The 24,932-nt window shown below is 43.9% G+C and overlaps 1 protein-coding gene across 1 annotated transcript in view; it reads left to right on the forward strand.

Annotated features, from left to right (window-relative positions):
- The first annotated feature begins 466 nt into the window (after positions 1-466).
- STPG1 (sperm tail PG-rich repeat containing 1) overlaps positions 467-24,932 on the forward strand; it is a 44,246-nt gene continuing 19,780 nt past the window's right edge. The window contains exons 1-4 of the mRNA XM_045895486.2: positions 467-578; positions 8,777-8,895; positions 18,645-18,746; positions 23,195-23,365. Coding sequence (XP_045751442.2) covers positions 506-578; positions 8,777-8,895; positions 18,645-18,746; positions 23,195-23,365 — 465 coding nt within the window. The 5' untranslated portion in view covers positions 467-505. The remainder of the gene's footprint in view (positions 579-8,776; positions 8,896-18,644; positions 18,747-23,194; positions 23,366-24,932) is intronic.

Genomic DNA, 24,932 nt, shown 5'->3' on the forward strand with positions numbered 1-24,932 from the left:
AAAGCAAAGCAGTGGTTGCTAGATGCCACGGTTGGGAGGGTATTGAAGGCGAAGAAACACAGGAAACCCTTTGGGATGATGGATGTATTTGTGTGTGAATTGTGATGGTATTTGACACAATTGTAAACATTCGCCAAAACTTAAAATTGTGCACTTAGAGCCAATGAATTATATTGTATGTCAATTATCTTGATAAGGATACATTTATAAAATTCAAGCCTTCAGTAGCTCTGTAAGCAACATCAACAATGAACCCTTACAGGATTCCTATTACAGGCAGTGCAATATGCTTGGAAGTCAGGGTTGTAGCACTAGGTAAATCTCCGCCTCTTCCCAGAAGATTGCTCAGTCTGTTCTGCAGATAGAACAGAACCCAATCAACATAGTTAACGAGAATGTGAAATGATCCCTACAAATGCTGTATTTTGCTGTTCCAGGTACTTAGAAGAACATGTAGTAGAGTTTTTCATCAAACAAATGGAACATATCACAGAACTTTGCTAAGATGGACAACTCGACACATAAAGACCAACACCCTGACAAAAAATATTCCAGCCATGCCAACAAATTACAGAAAGGTCTTGTGAATTTATTAACAGATATCTTTGAGGGGAGGAGAGAACTCTTTTTTTTTTATAAAGATTTTATTTATTTATTCATGAGAGACAGAGAGAGAGAGAGAAAGAGGCAGAGGGAGAAGCAGGCTTCCCGCCGAGCAGGGAGCCGGATGCAGGGCTTGATGCCGTGGGATCATGACCTGAGCCAAAGGCAGACGCTTAACGACTGAGCCACCCAGGCGCCCCGAGAACTCTTTTTTTTTTTTTTTTTTTTAAGATTTTACTTATTTATTTGAGAGAGAGAGAGAAAGAACATGAGCGAGGGGGAGGGGCAGAGAGAGAGGGAGAAGCAGGCTCCCCGCTGAGCAGGAAGCAGAACTTGGGGCTCCATCCCAGGACCCTGAGATCATGACCTGAGCCGAAGGCAGACGCTTTAACTGATTGAGCCACCCAGGCGTCCTGAGAACTCTTGACATATGTTCTTTTTGGCACATAAGAACACATTTTAGAGGAATATTGTAAATTCTGCATCATACCCACAAGGCCATCCTTAAGACATACCAGATAGATTGCTTTCAAAGGTGGCTCTCACTGCTTCTTGGGTGATGACTGGGAAGAAACTGTGAAAAGAAAGGATGAGGAGGGAAGTAGGAGGAAGTCTATTCCCCACACTTGTTATTTCTAGGTATCTGGTAAAAATCTCAGTCCTCACACTTAAATGTGTAAAGAGATCTTACTTTCTCGATTCCTAAAATTAATGCAAGCCCCCCACGCTGCTGGGTTGGTGGCAAGTTGAACTCCAGCCATTACGGGTACAAATCCTATGTCCTCTTTGTTTCAAGTTTTGGATCTTTCTCAGTAGAAAAAGGTGTGATGGCTGTGTGGGGGAGGGGAAGGAGCACTAGGGTCATTGCTCATCCATCCACACAGGGGAGAGCTCCACTGTCCCAGCCCACAGGCTCCCTTTGGTTTTGTTGGTATGTGCTAATTCTGGACCACACCTGGGGTTTCGGAATCCTTGCTGGGGCTGGAAACCTCATTCCAAGATCCTTACTCCACCATTTTTTCTTTCTTTTGGGGTATTTCCCCCTCTCTGGTGCACTTCTAGAGTCCCTGCTACTCTCCAACCCAGAACCAGACCTTTCTTTCTTCCTCCCATCCTTCGATTTTGTGCTCTTTTTCTTTAATACTTTTAAAAATGGAAGCATTCAGAAAAAGTACACAAATCATACTTATACAGCTTAATCAATATTCACAATGAAAATACAACCGATAGAATCACTCTCTCAGACCAAGAAAACAGAATCGCTGCAGTATCCCAAAAGCCCTGTCTTGTCGCTACCCCTTCTCTGTGAAAGTAAATACTACAGCTATCCTGACTTCTAATATCATTAATTACTTTAGCCTGTTGAACTTTTAAAAAAAAAGATTTATTTATTTATTTTAGAGAGACAGAGACAGAGAGCACCTACACGGTGAGGAGGGAGGGACAGAGGGAGAGAGAATCCCAAGCCAACTCCCCATTGAGCTTGGAGCCTGTGGGGGTGGGCGTGAGCTTGATCTCATGACTCTGAGATCATGATCCCTGAGCCTAAATCAAAAGCCAGATGCTTAACCCACTGAGCCACGCAGGAGCCCCTACTCTGTTTTTGAACTTTAGATAAATTGGAATCATACAATATGAAGTTTTTTCTCTCAGCCTTTTTTCATTCATGTTTGAGAGATTTAACTTCATGTTTTATATATCAGTTAATAGTTCGTTTTTGTTGCTATTAAGTTTTTCTCTGTTTGAATACAGCGCAACTTATTTATCTATCCATTCTACTATTGAAGGACATTTGGGTTGTTTCCAGTTTGGGGCTACTATGAATAAAAGTTCTTCTAACTAGGCTCGTACATGTTTTGGGGACATACATGTAATGTATGTATGTCATCAATACCTCAGAGTAGAATCGATGGGTCCTAGGATGTGTTTATGATCAGCTTGGTGGATACTGCCATTTTTCCAAAGTACTTTTGCCAATTTTACTTCTTTACAAGCAACATATGAGAATTCCAGTTGCCCCACATCATCACTGGTATCTTTTGCACATAATGGTTTTAATTTGCATTGCTCTTTGATCAGTGAGATTGAGCAATTTTTCATATGTTGGTTGACCTTTAGAATATTCTCTTTGGAGGAGTGATTGTTCAAGTTTTTTGCCCTTAATTTTATTGGATTTTTCTTATTTTTTTTTTTTTAAAGATTTCATTCATTTGACAGAGAGAGACACAGCGAGAGAGGGAACACAAGCAGGAGGAGTGGGAGAGGGAGAAGCAGGCTTCCTGCTGAGCAGGGAGCCCGATGTGGGGCTCAATCCCAGGACCCTGGGATCATGACCTGAGTCGAAGGCAGACGCTTAATGACTGAGCCACCCAGGCACCCCAAGAGTTCTTTAAACCATTCTAGAAATGAGTCAATTTGTTAGCTACAGGGAGAGTAAATACTTTCTTTCAGTCTGTGACTTTCCTTTCCATTCTTAATGGTGTGCTAAGCAACAGAAGGTATTAATTTTAATATAGCCCAATTTATCCATCCTTTCCATTTTAGTGTTTGTCTGTCCTATTTGAGAAATCTTTGCCTAGCCCCAAATAATTTCTTCTAGAAACTGCATTATTTTACCTTTCATGTCTAGAACTACAATTTGGTTGGAATTGTTTCTGTGTATGGAACGAGGTGGATGTGCAAATTTGGTGTTTTCAGGATCTGTATCCAAGTGACCCAGCACCATTTATTGAAAGGCCATTCTTTTTCTACTATTCTGCAGATCTGCCTTTGTCATAAATCAAGTGTCCATGTATATGCAAGGCTACTTCTGGATTCTTTATTCAGCTCAAATACTACACTTTTTTTTCCCCCAAATACTACACTGTCTTAATTACTGTAACTTTATTTTTTTAAATATTTTATTTATTTATTTGAGAGAGAGAATGAGAGAGAGCATGAGAGGGGGGAGGGTCAGAGGAAGAAGCAGACTCCCTGCTGAGCAGGGACCCCGATGTGGGACTTGATCCCGGGACTCCAGGATCATGACCTGAGCGGAAGGCAGTTGCTTAACCAACTGAGGCACCCAGGCACCCCTAATTACTGTAACTTTATAACAAGCCTTGAATCTAGTAGCATAAATCTTTTAGCTTTATACCTTATCTTGATGATTCTTGGCCCCATTGCATTTCCATATAAATTTTAGGATCAACTCATTAATGTCCTAAAGATAAAAATCCTTACTGTCATTTTGGCTTGGATTGCATTGATTCTAGCAATCAATTTAGGGATAATTTACATCTCTACAATATTGAGCTCTCCCATCCATGTGCATTTCTTTTATTTAAATCTTAATTTTTCTCAAAAATGTTTTACAGATCTCTATGTAAAGATCATGTGTATCTTCTTTATGTCTGTCTGGGCATTTGATTTTTATGCTGTTATAAATGGTAATATTTTAATTTCCTTTTCTAATTGTATCCTAATATAGAAATAAAACAAATTGACTTTTTTTTAAAAATTTTTATTTATTTGACAAAGAGAGAGACAGCGAGAGGGAACACAAGCAGGGGGAGAGGGAGTGGGAGAAACAGGCTCCCCGCAGAGCAGGGAACCCGATGCGGGGCTCGATCCCAGGACCCTGGGATCATGACCTGAGCCGAAGGCAGACGCTTAACGACTGAGCCACCCAGGCGCCCCAAACAAATTGACTTTTGTATATTGACCTTGATTCTAGTGACCTTACTAAATTCAGTGATTACGCCTCATAGGTTGTTTATAGATTCTCCTCAAATTTTTCCACGTATAATCTTGTCATCTGTAGATAATGACAGCTTTATTTCTTCCTTTCTGATCCATACATTTTTATTTATTTTTCTTGACTCTTGTATTGGTTGGAGTCCTTTGGGACAGTATTGAGAAGAAGAGTGACAGCAGTCTCCTGGTTTATCTATCTCAGGAGAAAGCTTTTAATGTTTCACTATTCGGTATTGTGTTTGCTATAGGCTTTTTAGCATAGATAGCTTTTATCAGATTAAGGAAATTTGCTTCTCTTCCTAGTTGGCTAGGGTTTGTTTTTTTTTTTATCCTAAAAAGACATAAGATTTTATGAAATGCTTTCTGTATCTACTCAACAGATACTTCACCAAAAAAAGATATGCAGATGGAAAATAGCATATGAAGAGATGCTCAGCATCATTAGTCATTAGGAAATTACAAATGGAAACCACAATGAGATACTACTACACAGCCCAGGGGATGGCTGAAATGAAGAAGCCTGCCATTGTTGATGAGGATGAGAAGGAATAGTAACTCTCATACACTAATAATGGAGACGTACAAAGGCACAACTTTGGGAAAGAGTTTAGTAGTTTCTTTTTTTTTTTAAAGATTTTATTTATTTATTTGACAGAGAGAGACACAGCGAGAGAGGGGACACAAGCAGGGGGAGTGGGAGAGGGAGAAGCAGGCTTCCCGCGGAGCAGGGAGCCCGACGTGGGGCTCGATGCCAGGACCGTGGGATCATGACCTGAGCCGAAGGCAGACGCTTAACGACTGAGCCACCCAGGCGCCCTGAGTTTAGTAGTTTCTTTAAAAGTTAAACATTTGAGGGCACCTGGGTGGCTCAGTCGGTTAAGCGTCTGCCTTTGGCTCAGGTCCCAAGTCCTGCGTCGGGCTTCCTACTCACTGGGGAGCCTGCTTCGCCTTCTGCTGCTCTCCTTGCTTGTGCACGCTCTCTCTCTCAAATAAATAAAATCTTAAAAAAACCCAAAAAAGTTAAACATTTGATCCAGCCATCCCATTCCTGAGTTTTACCCCAAGAGAAATGAAAATGTATGTCCACTCAGAAGACTTGTATTGGAATGTAAATAACAGCTTTTATTTGTAATATCCCCAAACTGGCAACAACTCAAATTTCCATCAGCAGTGGATTAATGATTGTCACATTTCTATACAATGAAATACTACTCAGCAATAAAATCAATGAAGCATTGGTACTTCAACAACATGGATGAATCTCAAAATAATTATGCTGAATGAAAGAAACCAGACAAAAAAGAATACATGCTACATGATTCCATTCTGCATCTACTGAGATGATCATATGGTTTCTCTTTTTCAGTTGATCAATATAGTGAATGACATTGACTTTCTTTTTTTTTTTTTTAAGTTTTTTTTTTTTTTTTTTTATTCATGAGAGACAGAGCGAGAGAGAAAGGCAGAGGGAGAAACAGGCTCCCAAGGAGCAGGGAGCCTGATGCGGGACTCGATCCCAGGACCCTGAGATCATGACCCGAGCCAAAGGCAGACGCTTAACCATCTGAGCCACCCAGGCGCCCTGACATTGACTTTCAAACGTTAACCTATCTTTGCATTACTGAGATAAACTCCACTTGGTCATGATGTATTTTTTTTTTATATATTGTTAGATTTAATTTACTAAAATTTTTCTAAGAATTTCTGCATGTGTGTTTATGAGGGTTATTGATCTGTAGTGGTTCCTCCCACGCCCACCGTGACTCTATCTCATTTTGGTATTAGGGTGATGCTGGCCTCCTGGAATGGATTGGGAAATGTCTTATCCTGTTCAGTCTTCTGGGATAGATTATAAAAAATTGATAGGTAGAGTGTTCTATAAATGTCAGGTCAAGTTAGGTAACAGTATTGTTCAAGTCATATATCTTTCTACACCCAACTCGGGGCTCAAACTCACAGCCCCAAGGTCAAGAGTTGCATGCTCTGCTGACTGAGCTAGCCAGGCGCCCTCAAGTCTTTTGTATCTTTACTGATCTTCTATCTACTTATTTAAATTATTGAGGGAGGAACTTTTAAATCTGACTATAATTGTGGAATACTCTATTTCTTCTTGTAGTACTGTCAGTTTTTACTTCATGTATTTTGTATTTCTTGTTATTGGGTGTATCAGCATTTAGGCTTGTTATATTCTCTTGAAGAATTGACCCCTACCTGATTATGAAATGACCCTCTTTATTGCAGGTAATATTTTTTACTCTGAAATCTGCTTTGCCTGATATTAATATCTAGCTTTCTTCTGATTAGTGTTAACATAGTGTATCTTTTCCCATTCTTTTATTTTTAACCTATTTCTGGGATTATATTTAAAGTATATACATATATATATTTTAAGATTTTATTTATTTTATTTTTTTAAGATTTTATTTATTAATTTGACAGAGACAGAGATAGTGAGAGCAGGAACACAAGCAGCGGGGAGTGGGAGAGGGAGAAACAGGCTTCCAGCTGATCAGGGAGCCTGATGTGGGACTTGATCCCAGGACCCTGGGATCATGACCTGAGCCAAAGGCTTAATGACTAAGCCACCCAGGCGCCCAAGATTTTATTTCTTTTAGAGAGAGAGGGCGTGCGAGTGGGGAGAGGAGCAGAGGGGGAGGGACAAGCAGACTCTGCACTGAGTGCAGAGCCTGCTGCTGGGCTTGACCCCAGGACCCTGAGATCATGACCTGAGCCAAAATCAAGAGTCAGACCCTTAACCAGCTGAGCCACCCAGGCGCCCCTAAAGTATATTTCTTGTAGGCAGCATATAGTTAGGTCTTTCTTTCTTATCCCTTTTGACCATCTGTCTTTTGATTGGGATTTTTTTTTTTTAATTTAATGTGAATATTGGTGTGTAGGTTTAAGTTTACCATCTTGCGGTTTGTTTGCTATTTGTCCCATCTGTTCCATTTTTACTTTTTCTGTCATCTTTTGCATTGAGTATTTTTTTTTTTTTGGTTTCTATTTTCTATTGTTTGTTTTTATTTCTATTTTATCCCCTTTGTTGGCACCTGGCTTGCTTAGTCGGTGGAGCCTGCAACTCTTAATCTCGGGGTTGTGAGTTTGAGCCCCATGTTGGGTGTAGAGATTACTCTAAAAAAATAAAATCTTTAAAAAAAAAAAAAGAGTAACTTTTTCCGGTGTTTTCTTAGTGGCTGCTTTAGAGCGAAGAGTTGGCAAACTTCGGCCTTTGGCCGAATCTCACCTGCTGCCTGTTTTTATAAATTAAATTTTGGTTTTGATTGATTGTTTATCTTCTCATTATGAATTGCATTTTTTCATCTTTGCGTGCCTATCAATTCTTACTTGAACACCATATATTTTTCCTTTTATTTGTTGGGTGCTGGATCCTTTTGTAGTCCTGCAAATTCTTGTGCTTTTTTTTCTGCAGTTAAGTTACTTGGAAACAGGTGCATTTTTTCAAGTCTGGCTGTTAAGTGTTATTAGCTGGAACCCGGCAGCAGCATTTAGTCTAGGGGTAATTTTGCTCTATTTGTGAGGTAAAACTCTCTGCATACTCTATGTTCTAGGAATTATAAAGCTTTCCATTCTGATTCGTGGGAATAGGGGCTATTCCTGTACCTGTGTTCAGGTGTTATTGTTCACTTAATTCTTTCAGTTGATTTTTTCCCCAACCTTGGGTAGTGTTGTCATGTGCATATCCGGATCAATACTTAGGAAACTACCTGAGGGGAACCCCGGGCAGGTCTCCAGAACTCTTTCTCTGTGTTGCTCTCTTCTCTGGTTCTCGGCTTTGTGAACTCAAGAACACTGGTCTTTCTGGGCTTCCCGATTCATTTCCTCAACTCAAGAGGACTGCCTGGATTCCTCCTTCCTGGGCTGTGGCCTGGAAACTTCTCCAGGCCGTAAGCTGGGGGCCATCTTACTGCTGACCCATTTGCTTCCCATTTCTCACGGATCCCCATCCTTTGTTGCTTGATGTCCAGTGCCCGGAAAACCATTGTTTCATATATTTTGTCCATGTTTAACTTCTATTTCCACAGCTAGGAGGGCAAATCCAGTCCCATTTTGGTTGGAAATGAAAGTTCAATTATCCAGAGTGGTTTTTTAAAAATCTTATTTTTCTGGTTGTCTTCCTCAAGAGCGTTGCTTTTCTGCAGGTGGCTTCCCTCCACTTGTGCTCTCTGGCTCTAACTCTCTGTCAAATAAATAAATAAAATCTTAAAAAAAAAAAAACTTTAAGGGGTGCCTGGCTGGCTCAGTTGGTGGAGCATGAGACTCTTGATCTTGGGGTTGTGAGTTCAAGCCCCAGGTTGTGTGTGGCGATTAGTTAAAAATAAAGTCTTGAAAAAATAACAAAATAAAACTTTAAAGTGCTCTTTGTTTGCTACATTTGTCAGTTCTCTGGGCTAATTTTTATTTTGTTTTTGTTGTGTAGGTTTTACTGCTGCATATCCAACACAATCCTCCATCCCTTTTAAAAGCCAGACTGCAACAATTCCGGAATCAGAGAAAAAGGGATTCAATAGTCAAGCGAAGAGATTTTATTATAAAAAGGTAATGACATCATCTTAGAGACTCTTAGTCTGGGTTTGAGCCTCCGGGGACAGGCGCACCAGTTGGGCTGGTGCAGTTGCCCCTATGGCCAGTAGAGGGCAGTGTCACCCAAGGAGCCACAGCCTCCTCTCGAATCCTGTGCTTTGAGTTGTAAGAATGAGTTGGGGAGGTATTAGATTCAGGGAGAACAACAGTGTCTGGACTTCCGGTGCCACATTGAACCCCCAAAAAAGTTTTAAGAAGAAATGTATTTTGAAATTTCTTATAAAAATATAAAATTCAAAAATTGCAGGTGTATGAAGTAAAAGGTAAAAATTCTTTTCTCTCCCCTCTCCCTCAGCTTCACTCCTTCTGACAGGAGAGGAAATAACGAGGTTTTCTTCAAATAACATACTAGTAAAAATAAAAGAGTCAAATAAATTTAAAATTACCTTTGTGATGAAGGCCCCCCTCTTTTTAAAAACTTCCTTTAACAGTGTATTATTACTGTTCCTGTTTTTCCTCCATCCTCACCCTCTTCCCCACATATTTCTATGTCCCTTTTCCTCTTTGATCTGGAAAATTCTGCTTGGCTTCTGGTGCTCAGGCAGCTTGGGATTTCATCAGCTAAAGGCCCAAGGGTCTAACCTTCTCCTCTTTCACCAGCAGGGGGCTGAAGCACCTCACAGACGTCCATAGAATCTTTAAAATTCTTCATTCCTTCATTCATTTAACCAAGATCTTTAGAATAACATTTTTTTGAAGGAGTCATCATCTTCAGCTACCTTTTGCTGCATTCTGAAAATGTTTTTGATCTCATAACCTTGCCAAGATGGCGGAGTGGGAAGGAGGAGATGTAGATTTTGAAGGCAAGTGAGTCAGGAAGGACTTGCTCAGCAAGCCCCTTTGCCCCTAGGCCTGTTCCTGCTTTGTAAACAAGAATGCTGAACGAGAGAATGTTTAAGTTCCTTTTACTTCTAACATTTTAGGATTCTAAGAAAGCAAATAATAAAGAATATAGTATGTGTATATGCCCATGTGCACACACACGCACACACACACTTTTAATTACTTGACAGTTTTTCCCAAAAATGATAAATAAGGTATTTGCTCAGGAGTTTTCTCTCTTCTCCCTCTAGTTTCTGTGTGTTTTAACTGTCCCTCTGTCTGTCTGTCCCTTCTGTTTGGTGTCTCATTTGTCAAGCCAGTGATAATATATTTTCCATCTCTGGAACACTGGCAATTCCAATAAAAATAATAGCAGCCACCATTTACTGATGCCTTCTATGTGCGCAGTCATTTTTAGACCATATCTCTAATCCTCAGAACAATGCTGAAAGGAAGGGTTTATTATCTTAACTTAATAGGAGAGGAAGTTGAGGCTTAGGAAAGTTAAATGACCCACCCAAGGTCATGCAGCACAGGGCTTGGTACATAAGAGGCCCTACATAAATATTTGCTGAATCAACATGCAAAGAATTAGACCTCAAACCCGGGTCTAGCTCACTCCAAAGCCTCATGTTCTTTCCACACACTACCACACCCCCTTTTGTAGCCTGTGAAGCCACACATTTCATTTATGAAAGTCAGCACTATGTTTCTGAATAGACCTTAGCAAAACAGCCCAAGCTCAAGAGAGGGAAAGATGTCAAGCAATGAGCGTAGGCACCATCCTACATGATCTAGTTCTGAAGACTCAAATCCAGAAGCAGAATGGGCCCGTGTTTCGAGGTAGCTTTCCAGCTACTACTGCTCTTCAGAAAAGTTTCTGCTGAAGGAACCAAGGTGGCAGCCCGCCAAAGCTACAGGAGGCATCAAATATAGAAAAAATCGTTCAGGGGTGCCTGGGTGGCTCAGTCATTAAGCGTCTGCCTTCGGCTCAGGTCATGATCCCAGGGTCCTGGGATCGAGCCCCGCATCAGGCTCTCTGTTCAAAAGGGAGCCTGCTTCTCCCTCTCCCACTCCCCCTGCTTGTGTTCCCTCTCTTGCTGTGTCTCTCTCTGTCAAATAAATAAAAAAAATTAAAAAATAAAAATCATAAAAAAACTATGAGATCGCAGGGCGCCTGGGTGGCTCAGTTGTTAAGCATCTGCCTTCGGCTCAGGTCATGATCCCAGGGTCCTGGGATCGAGCCCCGCATCAGGCTCTCTGTTCAAAAGGGAGCCTGCTTCTCCCTCTCCCACTCTGCCAGCTTGTGTTCCCTCTCTCACTGTCTCTCTCTGTCAAATAAATAAATAAAATCTTTAAAAAAAAAAATCGTTCAGAAATTCGATTCGCACTTTCCAAATGGAGCCACGTTGGTTTGACAACGTGGAAACTTTAAGTACTTGAAAGCCTTCTGTAAATAAGTATGTAAATAATTTTGTGGCAAGAGCATGGGATCCGTAAATCAGGTTCCCTGCGTTCTGCCCCCTTAAAGAGCTCTATGCCTTTAGACGGGTCACTTAGCTTTTCTTTTTTTTTTTTTTTAAGATTTTATTTATTTATTTGACAGAGAGAGACAGAGCGAGAGAGGGAACACAAGCAGGGGGAGTGGGAGAGGGAGAAGCAGGCTTTCCGCCGAGCAGGGAGCCCGATGTGGGGCTCCATCCCAGGACCTTGGGATCATGACCTGAGCCGAAGGCTGACACTTAACGACTGAGCCACGCAGGCGCCCCATCACTTGGCTTTTCTGAGCTTCAGTTTCCTCATCTGAAACATAAGGAAGATTTGGGCTATATAATTTTTTTAGGTTCTTGAAGCTATAAAAGGAGAAAAAAAATGTTCTCGTCCCATGCTCATTATTCTCATTTTTCTTGAGGGAAGCGGACATTGAGAAGTTAAAGATGTTGTTTAACATCACCCAATAATTTAGTGAGGGAGGCAATACAAATTAAAAACAGATTTTAAAACTCTGGTGTTTCACCACCCTTCTTAGAATATTAATCGTCCATACCCTGTGCCTGAGCTCATAATTTGGTTGTATCCTCATATTAGTTCTGTGACCCATTTAACATCTTTAACACAGAGAATTGGTGTCTTGGAAAATGTGCATTTACCTTATTGGTCTAACCTGTTGGGAAACACTGGCCGGCTCACGTGCCCCATACAACCCTGAGTCCTGGGTACAAAGAATCCTTCACAGAGCTCGGCATCTTGACTGGCAATTTGCGCTGCTAGAAATGAAGTCTGCTTCCCTGCACAATTTATGATTATTTATAGATGTGCTGGTGACTCCGTGTGCATGAAGAGACATGCCTCATCTGGGACAGAACAGAGCCCGGGAGCCCGATGGACATTTTCTTCCTCCACTGCCCTGTTTCAATTCCTCTCTGGATGGTGGTCACTGCTTTCCAAGCCATGTGACACTAATAACGTCTTCGCATCATGTTAAGAGCAAGGATGTTATAACAGTTAGGCCCTTGCCGGGGATTACCGTTCCACGATTCTAAACCTGACTTATCCCTTCCAGGCTCGAATGAATGAATGCTGGTGGCATAGGGCACTGCATTCTCTAGGTAGGCACAGCTTAAAAATACATGTTAATTTTATATGTAGCTTGAGAGTAAATCCACCAACAAATGGTAAGCAGGCCCATGTTTAATTTGTGATGAAATAAAATTAATACTGTTTCACTCACTAACTTGGCAAGGCACTGAACCAGGGATATTTTACACGTCAAGGAGATTTAAGTGAAAGGAAGTTCAGTTTGCAGGGGCCACCATGTTCAAGGGGATAATTAGCCCAAGTGTACACTCAGCTGCGTGTTTGAACCACAATGGGCTGTGCCTGACCTCTCTGCTCCGGAAGCCTGACTTCGCCCTGTGGGTCACCAGCACGCCTTCCGAAGGAGTCTGCAGTCCCTGTTCCTGGAAATAAACACTTGGCTGGTACTGACAGCATGCCAGGCACCCCTCGAAGACTTTTGCATTTATTAACTCATATAATCCCCATAATAACCCTGTGAGCTGAGTCTCCTCATTATCTCTGCTTTTCACATAATGAGCCAGAGACACAAAGAGGGTTGAGGGACTTGCACAACCAGGGTCAGGCAGAGCCTGCCGGACGCAGGCGGCAGCTCCTGGTTCCAGACACTGTTCCCCGCGTCTCCTGGGGACGGAAGCAGGGACACCCTCCTCTGTGCTCTGACAGCCACTCTCGTGCCCCCGGCCACCTTCTGCTTGGCCTGATGGTAGTGGGTGTGCACGGTCGGGACCCTCCATCCCATTCCTGGAACATGTGAGCTGCTAACAGGTCGTGCTTCATCCTTGCACCTTAGCCTGGGCTCTGGTCCGCCGTGGCCTTCCGTGTATGTTTGTTGAGTTGAGTTCTTGCCGATATGCCACTCAGGGGACTTCAAGGGGCTGCTAATAAGCTGACATCAGATTTGAGCAAGAGGAGGGCTCTGAAAAAGAGAAGCAGATGTGCTCTCGGGGACAATACCCACCGTAACCAATGCTTCAAAAATGCGGGTTTGACTTCTCTTGTCTGTGTTTCCAGCCCAGCCCTCTGGGCCAGCTGTGGGCAAACAGCTGGTGCCCGTTTTCATCTGTCAGGTGGCCAGTGTCCCGCTGCCCTGGCTCCCCCAAACTTATCTGAGCAACGAAGAAACAATCTCTTCAAGAGACCTCATCCCGTTTTCCTGCTTGCTCCCTTCGGGCTCCCAGGGACCTTTCATTGCTGACATCCTCCCCCATCCTGAACAAAACAGTGGTGTTTTCTCATGTGGAGTATGCTCGCTGCCTCTCTCCCTTTTCAGCCGTGACCAGAGGTGCGGAAACTTTGATGCCAGACAGAAATAGATGTGGGGTGAGGCAGGGAGGGAGAGAAGGCAAGAAGGGGGAAGGGCGTCTTATAAGGGGCACATCTCAGAGTCAGAGACAGTTTGAACCAGAAGGGCCTCAGCGACCTGGAATCCCCGGGCTCCACAGAAGGGCCCTTTCTGTGACAGTGTCTCATGCTGAAGGCCACTGGTGGGCCAGGTAAAGACTGCTCGAAGCTGCTGCCAACTCCAGCCCCCTTTCCCGGGCTCCCTGGTGGACAACAGGAATGTGGTCTGAACACCACAGATCTTGACACCCCCACGCGCCTCCCTGCAGGTTCACAGATGAGGGGCCTGAGGTCTGGGGAGGGGACGTGCCCTGGGGGCAGATGCCAGGTCTCCCACCGTGTAGTCCTCATCACTTTGGCCACGTCAACCTGAGTAAAAGCTTTCTGACTTCAATGAAGTCAACAGGGTCGATGGACACATTGTCCTGAGACCTTAAGACTAGAGGCATTTGTAAGAAGAAACTGTTCCCTCAAGAGCCCTAAGTCCCTATGTGGTTTTACCAGTGGATTAACCACAGCACAAGCCTCTGCTTCCATCTCAGACATGTCCGCCTTCTGTTAGATACTTCTAAGCCCTTCAGCAGACCCCCAGTTGTCATTCGTCTTGTGCACTCCTGAGAAATGCCAGCTCACCAGCCCCCAAAAGAAACCAAAGCAAGGTGGAATATCTTTGAAGAGTCAAAAGGCAGCTCTAGTGGGGTCTTTAGCCAATGATCCAAAGAGACTACATTTCCCAAGCCAAGAAACAGTTTGACAAACCATTGATTTGAGAGTATTAATTGGACAGAATTTCTTACCAGAGACACAAAGCCAGAGACACAAAGAGGGTTCTGATTTATAGAAAAGTCAAGCTATGTACCTGGCTCCAAGCTGGTGGACTCCAAGCTTCCTATAACCTATGGACATATCTGGCGGGAGGAGATACATGCCCTGCTCCCTGTTGCCTCCTCCTCATTACCTGTCTAACCTATACCAGGATCAAGTGAACGTAGACCTTTGTCCCACCCTTGGCACCTGCAGGGGCTGCCATTTGGGATTCTAATCCTTCAAAAGGGCTCTCAAAGTGCATTTCAACCAAATGTCACCCAGATGCACATTGGGTTGAGGGGTGGGAGCACATCAGCCAGTCCTCCCTTGGTCAGTCCCAGTCTCAAGGTCTTTAACCCCCATGGGAAGGTTTGGCTCCGTTGCGGGCAATGCCAAGAGTAGCAGCCACGCACTGGCACTGTGTTTCGATTTATTTAATCCTCACACGGTGGGGAAGGCCCGGGAGACAACAGAATGGCATCCACATCATCCTCTGGGCACTGGGCAGGCAGGCTGTAGAGCTCAGTTAAATCGTTCTTTTCTCTTCTCCCTCCCCACACCCATTTTTGCTTTGTTGGTTTATTTGGTTTTTGCCCTCTAGGGTGGTCTTGGCCAAGAAACCAAGGGTGGCTAAGTTCACCCCAGTTGCAATTACCTGGGTTCTTCTTCCTGGGATCTGCACTGAGAGGCCTAAACTCACCAAGTCACAAAAGGTTAGTCATCAGAACGGTTATCCCAGAGGTGAAAGGTCTGGATTTTTATTGCCCTCCCAGCCAGCCATTCACCAGCCCGTCCAGCAGTCGCAGGAGAAGGCCTGAAGGCTCTGCAGTTGGAGGTTTCCCTCCGAGGAGCTTAGAAACCTACCTGCGTGTTGTGTGAAGGTAGTGGTGTGCTGGTAAACCAGCTCTCCCCTCCGCAAAGGAAAGTTCTGATTGATAGCGTTTGCCAATTTCTGGGGTGTAAATACTCCCACCTTGCTTTCAAGCTACCACTAGCAAAATCTCTGACATTCTAACAGTCACCCTCTCAAGCTGCCATCCATGGGCCAGCTCTGACATACTGCTGCCTGGACGTCTCTTCTCAACAGGCAGCCCTCTCTCCCTCCAGGCTAAGAGGTGCCAGCCCTCTTCATATTCGGCCTGGACTCAAACCAGCTTGCAACACAGCAGAATTAAAACGTGATGGAGGTCCAGTGGGGTTGCTGGATTTAGCAAATAAGAACACAGGACTTCTAGTTAATTTAGAATTTCAGATAAATGACAAACAACTCTTTTAGTATAAGTATGTCCCAAATATTGCATGGGACATACTTACACTAAAATAGCTTTCCAAGGTTTATCTGAAATTCAAATTTACCTGGGCACGGTGGGAGGGAGCAGCCTTGCACGCCTTGTATTTTATCGGGCAACTCTAGCTCCTCAGACACATGCAAGTGTCTGGAAAATGTGTGTGAGCTGATGGCCGTGTTGAGTGTGTGCAGGGGGAGGACTAGAAGCCAGAGGTGCGTGTCTTCCTTGTTCACTGTTTAAACCTGGGAGAGTCATGGTGACGTGTCCTGCTTCAACTCTTCCTTGATTTAGGGGCTCTTGCGAAGCTAAGAGGCACCCAAAGGCATTGAGTCCGATATCTCTCATTTACAAATGAGGAAACTGAGGCCCAGCGATGTGAGTTAGCTAGTCGCAGCATTGAGACGAAAATTTCCTGATTCAAAACTCTGTGGGATTTTTTTTTTCTTTTATCCTACATATTCTCATTTGAAAATCAGTTTGGTTTAATGGGTAAGAGTAGACTCTGTATGTTTGGTGGGGGTGGGAAAAATGGGTGAAGGGAATCAGAAGGCAGAAACTTCTAGTTACCAAACAAGTCAGGGGGATGTGACATACAGCATGGCGACCACAGTTAGTGACACTGGATTGCATTTTGGGAGTTGCTAAGAGAGTAGATCTTAAAAGTTCTCATCAGAAGGCAAAAATGCTAACAACTGTGTATGGTGACAGGTGTTAACTGGATTTACTGTGGTGATCACTTTCCAGTGTGTACAAATATCGAATCATGCAGTACACACAAAACTAATATAATGTTATGTGTCAATTATATCTCAATTTAAAAAAAAAAAGAGTAGGCTTTGTACTAAGACCACCTGGGTTCAAATTCTGGCCCTGACAGTTCCTAGCCATGGGACCTTGGGCTTTATCTCTTTTGGCCCTGTCTGCCCATCTTTAAAATGGGGATTAAAGGGCGCCTGGGTGGCTCAGTCGGTAAAGTGTCTGCCTTCGGCTCAGGTCATGGTCTCAGGGTCCTGGGATTGAGCCCCACATTGGGCTCCTTGCTCAGTGGAGAGTCTCCTCCCTCTGCTCCTCCCCCAGCTTGTGCTCTCTCTCTCTCTCAAATAAATAAATAAAATCTTTAAAAATAAATAAATAAAATAAAATTATTATTTGTTTTAATAATAAGGGATTAAGGGACACCTGGGTGGCTCAGTGGGTTAGGCGTCTGCCTTTGGCTCAGGTCATGATCACTGGGTCCTGGGATGGAGCCCCACATCCAGCTCCGCACTCAGCAGGAGGTCTGCTTCTCCCTCTCCCACTCGCTCCCCCTGCTTGTGCTCTCTTTCTGTCAAATAAAGTCCTTTAAAATTAATTAATTAATTAATTAAAATGGGGATTAAATGAGTTGCTGCATGTAAAATACTCAGAACAGTGCCTGGCACACAGTGAGCCGCCACTCAATAAATAAATGCTAGCCCCACGAACAGCCCCCTAGAAAAATCTCTTCTGGGTTTCTCTGTAGCTCCTTGAATCTGCTCCCACGTGCCGATGTCTTCTGAACTTGGCCTAGGGCGCTGGTGCACCTGGTTCTGCCGCCCATCTCATGGTCTGCCCCATTCTCCCTGGTGATCAGCCCCCACTCTGTGCACCTGAGATCATCATCACCTACAAAGTGGGAATTAGTGCCCTGCACCCACACGCTTTGAGCAATGCTCAAAGGATCCACTGCATTTAAAATTCAGCACAGAGGAACCTGTTAATCTCACTGATGGCTCTATCCCCTATATTAAACCATAATCAGACACTGCTCAGGCCAGACTGGAAAGTCCTGGAAGGCCCTGGTGGCACCTTAGGCTTTCTTTCTGCCCTGAGGAAGGTAGTAGGGATGGTGGAGGCAGGATGAGCCTCGGGGGCAGAGGTTGGAGAGACTTGATAACACCCCCACTGTAGAGAGTTTGTGTTCATCATGTCCTTAGCACTGAATTCAGGTACTTGTGGCAGTGGGATATTGGGAAAATTCATCTCCACTGGTCTCAGTGTCTCCATCTGTAAAATGGGGACAGTTACCCCTTCCTCGTCGGAGGACTAAGTGAAGAAACCTTTGAAAAGCTCATGGCATCAAGTTGGCACCCAGTAAGCTCTCAAGAGTGGAGCATCCCTGTCATTTCATGCCACTTGCTTGGCCAACTTCTGTCAACATATACCTCCCCTTGGTAACCAGCATGGGAAATGAGATGAAAGCTCAATTAACTGCAAAAGCAGAAATGAGCTTCGAAATCAAGCTGCTGTTTATTCCTATCATACCTGCATCATTTAGCATCTGAGCCTCACGAGCCTGCCTCTTTTTGTTTGAGAAGAATTAGACATGGTCTTGTTTGGCATGAAGGTTGTTTTTGTTTCATTTTGCTTTATAAACAGAAACACTCCCTGATTTCTCTTCTGAAAGGTTGATGAGGAAGCTGAGTCAGGTGGGTGTGGTTAACGTGAAATCGGTCATCGTTCCCTTACCTTGGGCTTGGCTTCCCCAATCAGCACACACTGACTTGCGTATCAGCCACACTGAGCATCCCATCTTGTGCTCATTTCTCTAATGGCATGAAAAAAACAACAGCATTCTTCTGGAATGCAGGACGACGTGGTGGAGTGAGCCAGGGCTTTGGGGGTCCCAGACCCAGGCTGGAATTCCAACCCCCAGCACTTGGTAACCGAGACAGTGAGTGGGCAGGCTAGGCAATGGTGGAGCCAGACTATCTATCACCCATGAAGTGGTGGTGATGCCTAGCCTTGAGGATTACAGTGAGGCTGAGCGTTAATGGATATAAAGTTTGTGGAAAAGCACGGTGGAAATGAATGTACCCCGATGACACCCCATTCTCTTCCTTTCAGGATACCATCCCAGGTCCGGGGTTCTACAACGTCATTCACCAATCTCCAGTGTTCAACAGTGCCTCGTTGTCTAAGAAAGGAACGTGCACTTTTCCCTCTACGGTGAGAAGCCCTTCCTTGAGTAAGGCCACTAGCAGATCAGTCATTTCCTCCGTCCGTTGCATAAACATGTATTGGACAGCTGGTCCCTTCTCTCCAAAGGCCGTGGTTCTAATTAGGAGAGTAACTGCTGCCTCAGGTGTCATGCAGGTAAATTAGAGCCTGTGTCTTTAAGTAATTATCCCCCCACTGCTACACATTGGAGAAGAGAGGCTGGAGGGATATTTAGAACCTGATCATCCACATCAATTTTGTCATCATGGAGTGGGCTAGGCAGATGTTTTCCTGAGATTTTTAGGCACCAGGGAAAAGCTCTTAGCCTAATAGGATGTATTACACCACTTGGTCTAATTGGGTTATTCAAATTATTGAGAAATCTTCTAGGAGCAAAAATAAAGCAGACAACAGGCTGAAATGGAGTTATCTTCCTCCCCTCCCTACTTCCCTTCTTTGTAAGATGTGGGTCTTTATCTTTGTGGATGGCTCTAAGAATCAAGGAGTTATATGAAGTGCCAATGTCCCTGACTAGACCTGGGCAAGGATTTTTTCTTTTGTTCTTAATTTGAGTATCTATAAATTGGCAAGAAGAAGAGATATAGCAAGGGAAAAGGGTCAAACTGGGATTAAGATTAGCTGAGGTAGGAAAGTGAAAAAGAAAGCAAACCCAAACTAGCATCAACAAAACTCATATGCCCTCTGTCCCTTTAAAAATTATAATAATCTCTTGCAAAATTGTATTCTAATGCCTGACACTGGAACTGATTTCAAAACAAAACAAAACACCACACAAAGGATCCATTTAAGACACGCTGAATGCAGCCACTTACTGGAATTTGACTTTGGCAGAGCTGACTTTGGAGCTAGCTCCCCATCGGCGGAGACATGGAAGTCACCCATGCCCCCAGTGAGCTCACAGAACAACCATGCCTCTGCCTCGTTTTCTGCCCCGAGCCCTGCAAATAAAGGGACCTGAAAGCAATCGGCAATAGACGTGCCATCTCACGAAGTCTTGGCACAGGAGACAAGACTTAAGACCTAAGCCTGACTCAGCAGAGGATTCTCGATGTGGCCTCAAGCACGTCACCCTTCTGTGTCCCGGTTACCTCGTAAAAGTGGAGACTCCCTGGGCGCCTGGGTGGCTCAGTTGGTTGAGCGACTGCCTTCGGCTCAGGTCATGATCCTGGAGTCCCGGGATCGAGTCCCGCATCGGGCTCCCTGCTCGGCGAGGAGTCTGCTTCTCCCTCTGACCCTCCTCCCTCTCATACTCTATCTCATTCTCTCTCTCTCTCAAATAAATAAATAAAATCTTTAAAAAAAAAAAGTGGAGACTCCCTGGAGGCACTGGGCAAATCACAATGAGTGAAATGCTCTTTGAAACTGCAGAGTATTGTAAACATGTTAAATATTATGAGTGTTACCACCTGAGTCACAAACAAGCTCTCCCGCACCTCCTAGGTTTTCTCTCTGAGAAATTCTTGGCCGTAGAGGGGCACTGCCCATTCCTGCTTGGTCCCAAAGAAGGGACAGAAGGAGAGCGCACGATCAATTCCCTACTAGGCTTTGTGTGCAGTAACTTTCCAAACGACGAGGCTGGGCCATCTGGAGAAGAGGCTCAGGGGAAGGTCCGAGTATTACAGAATCTAATCAGGCCTGTCAGGTCCTTAAAAAATTCAGACCAAACCCAAAAGAAAACAGACATGGAGTTGTGCAGGCTTTCCCTCCCTGCTTTGATGGATGGGAATTTATATTGATAGACATTTAAGTTCCTATAACCAGCCTGCAGTGGCTGATGGAAATCTGTTAAGAGACCCCACATCTTACCTACTTCCTTTCTGCACCGATGTGAATTTCATGCCTTCCCCCCGCCTTAGTTACTTTCACATTTGGCACCTCTTCCCTTTCTGGATCTGCGGACTCTGAGGGTATGAAAAGTAGACCTCGTCAGAGAAAGATCTGCCCGACTGACACTGGTGTAGCCAGGAGGAGTGTGATTGTAGGTGAGGGTGAACAAAAAACTCTGTGGATCAATAAATTCTAGAAACTTCCTGATGACTGTTGGAACCCCTACACCCAACCTTTGGAGAGGACCTGTCACCTCGCTAAGTCCAAATAATTTAAAGAACTTCATTAATATATTCTAAATCTCTGCTCCAGGATTATTCATGAGGCTGACAGAAGGTTAAATTAGGCAGGTGGGAGGAGACTTTCATGGCCTTTCTCTGTATGCATGGTGACCGGAGTGGTTCTGGAAAAATTAGTAGGTGCTGCAGAGAGGTTCACAAATGCCAGCATGCAGCCAGATTGGAGCCCACAGGCCCGGCAATTAAAAGAAAGTCAAGGGGTGGGGAGGGTTGTCTGAGTCAGTGTTACTTCAGCTATATTGAGGCAAATTCTATCACAATGCTTTATGAAACTTGGCTTCCAATGAACAATTAGAACGATTTTTTTCCCCAAAAGTATGTTCATAGGTATTCTAGGCCAAAAAGATTTTATGATCTAGTTAAGTTTCAGGAAGGCTGGGTAAGTCAAGTTGGGTTTGTTTATGGTAGGACTTCTCAGGGTACTTAATATGATGGTGTATATTATGAGTCGTCAACATGGGAACACACTATGAGGCTTCTCAAGTTTATTTGGCTCTGGAACTCTCTCTCTGCTGTCACCACCAACACTAACTTATCTTATAGAACTGGTATGCCAGGGAACACTTCGGGAAATAGTGCTTTAGAAAAACGTGCTTGCCTCATCTGTTGGGTGAGTCAGGATAGACATGCCACAAATGGGACCACCGGGGGTGGTGACCCTTCTTCTATGGAAGTGAAAAGGAAAGATCCCATTGGGCAACGGAGAGAGAGGGTAGTGATTCTCCTTGAACTAGAACATCCCACAGTCATTCATCAGGGCTCCTCTTGTAAATGAAAACATGTATTACTTTCCTCCTTTTGACTTTTCCTCTTTAGAATGGGATATCTAATCTCTATCACATAGTGGGGGCTGACTGGTAATAATGTTGGTTCCACCCCTCAACTAGCAGACGAAGTCCAGTGTCTTCATCCGTAAAGTGGGGATAATCATAATATCCACTCCCCAGGTTTTTCAAGAGGATTAAACACAACAGCCCATGAAAAGCACTCAGTTAACTATTCCCCATAATGCAAAGGCAAAGAGCGTAGAGGGCTGGGGTGATCTTACTTCTGGGAACATCAATGAATCCTGATAATTAGGAGAAGGCTGACATGGGACTTGAACCCAGGTTAGACTCTGAACAGCTGAGACTCTGGACAAGAACATGTTTGCCGCTGGGAGCACATCCACCCATATACCATCAGTGGTCCATAGACTAGATGCTGAGAACCATTACCACCAAGCACAGGGTGAGGAGTTGGTGGGGGTGAGGGTTAATGCCTTCCCACAGTCTCACCTGCTTTCTGTGCTTGTATAGTTATTGACCCCTATCCAGCTGAGGAAACCCAGGGCAATGTTCTCAAGCTTTTAATCATAGAATAATGAGAATTTTTGTTTGTTTGTTTTATCAGACTCCAATACTTGCCATACTATCCTAGGGTAAAGCGATGTTATCACCTAGTTTCTATGGCTTTTGCCCCTTTTCATTTGGCAAACATTGATTCTGCTTGTTTGTTGGTTTTTTTTTTTTAACTGAAAATAGTTTATTACGGCTTCCAGGAAGGAGTAGGATTGGTCCTACTGAAAGAGAAAAAAAAAATTGTAGGGTTCTATGCAATCAGCAGTTAGGGGGCACCTGGGTGGCTAAGTTGGTTAAGTATCTGCCTTCGGCTCAGGTCATGATCTTGGGGTCCTGGGATTGAGCCCATGTCAGGCTCCCTGCTCAGCAGGGAACCTGCTTCTCCCTCTCCCTCTCCCCCTCCCCCTGCTCATGCTCTCTCTCTCAAATAAATAATCTAAAAAAAAAAAAAATCAGCAATTAGGTGGAAGGTAGGAAGCATGGGTGGACAGCAAGCCCCATCGACCCTTGTGCCTTTAAGACATTAGAAGCAAACTTATTATTTAAGCAATTCAGATTACTTAATCTTAGAAACAAGATGTGAAGTTTTACTCAGAAGGAAAGCCTTGGCTGGAGGAAGAAAGTCTAAAGCTTCCCATCATATAAATTACCCAACAGCTGATGAGTCAAGGGTAAGTGGCCTGAAACGGGATTGGGTGGCAATGCATTTATGGCAAAATTATTTTTGCCAAGTCCCAAATGTAAGATGAATAATTTGAGTTAGTTTATAGAAGTTAAAACAGGTCAGAACTTGTGTTCTCAAAGAGCAAATCCTCAAAGCCCAAGGTCAGTTTATCATTGTTACCTGCTGTAGTTTCAGCTTTCATACGATGCTTTCAGACCTAGCGCTGGGCACCATTCCTTTGACATCTGTCCTGTGGAGCCAAGAGATGACGTGAGGGCACTGATGCCTTTGACTTTCTCCTTGCAGCGCGCCCGACTGGACACCATCGTTTCTAAATACCCTGCGGCTAATGCATACACTATCCCATCACGTTTCGTCTCGAAGAAGGACTTCAGTAATTCCTGTTCGAGCATGTTCCAGTTGCCGAGCTTTGCAAAAGTCCTCAAATTTGAACCCCCTGCACCAAACCAGTACAATGTAAGAACGTTGCGTGTGCTTGTTAAATATATACTGAATGAATGCTTTCCGAAAATGAATGAAGGCGGGGGACGCTTTGGGGAAATAACATTCTTTTTTTTTTTTTTTTTAATTTTATTTATTTATTTGAGAGACAGAATGAGACAGAGAGAGAGAACATGAGAGGGGGGAGAATCAGAGGGAGAAGCAGACTCCCTGCCGAGCAGGGAGCCCGATGCGGGACTCGATCCCGGGACTCCAGGATCATGACCTGAGCCGAAGGCAGTCGCTTAACCAACTGAGCCACCCAGGCGCCCGGGAAATAACATTCTAAGGCAACTGATAAACCAGTTAGCGTTTGTTGACTGCCCAGCAGGTAGAGGAGGCTGCGTGCAAGGCTTTATGGAGAATTTGCACAACCTGGACAAAAATGAGAGCAGCGCAGAGGTCGGTGGGAAGCAGAGGGAAGACCCCGCCCTGGAAAATACTATAATCACTCCTACCACAGAACCTTTCTGGGACAGTATTCTCATCTGTAACAATTCTTATTTCCCACGTTATCTGCAGTCGCTTTCCATTTACTTCTTAGGTTTTAATAGGGAAAATACGCTTCCACATTTCCGTATCAGAAACTGGGTTTTTCACAGTAATGCTCCGCCAATTACAATCACTTTGTAGTCATGGAGGCAGAACGGTATGATTAATGGTTAAGAGATGAAGTCAGGTTCAAATGTCAACTCTGCCACTTTCTAACTGTGTGGCTCTGGGCATGTCCCTTCAGCTTTCAGGACTCAGGTTATTGATCTGCAAAATGGAGAAATGTGTCCACGTCATAGTGTTAACGCAAATGTTAAATTAGGTCGTCTGAGCTGTGTGCTTAGCCCAGCCCCTGGCGGACAAGGACTCCGCCATCCGTGGAGATCCGCAGAGCTGTCTTTGGGGAAGTCACGTTACCTCTTGAGCCTCAATTGTAAAATGGAATCAATTATACTCACCCTACAGGGTTATTATAAGAGCCAAATGAGACAACACATGTGCAAACACTCTAAAATACATAAGAAATGAATTGTATATAAGGTATTAATAGGATTATGACATATTGCAAGATATTTTGGTCTTAGAGTACTTCATTTTTAATTTCCTTTTTCTTTTATAATACTTATAAATAATATTTATTTTTCTGACTACAAAAACCCTGCCGATCTTCCGTGATTGATCCAATCAATTATAATGTGCTCAAAATGATGTATGTGCCTGCTGCACTGTCCAATAGAAATATAATGGGAGCAACATATATCATTTAAATTGGGCGCCTGGGTGGCTCCGTCAGTTAAGCATCTGCCTTCTGCTCGGGTCATGATCCCAGGGTCCTGGGTCTGAGTTCTGCATCAGGCTCCCTGCTCGGCAGGGAGTCTGCTTCTCCCTCTGCCCTTCCCCCAGCTCACGCTCATTCTCTCTCTCTCTTTTGCAAAAATAAATAAATAAAATCTTCAAATCTTCCCAGTAGCCACATTTGAAAGTACAAAGGAACAGGCGAAATCAATTTTAAGAATATACTTTATTTAACCCAGTATATTCAAGATCTAAT

This window comes from Mirounga angustirostris, unplaced genomic scaffold (genome assembly GCF_029215605.1).
Source record: "Mirounga angustirostris isolate CCGP_5_RB_7025 unplaced genomic scaffold, mMirAng1.0.hap1 SCAF_4, whole genome shotgun sequence".
NCBI lineage: Eukaryota > Metazoa > Chordata > Mammalia > Carnivora > Phocidae > Mirounga > Mirounga angustirostris.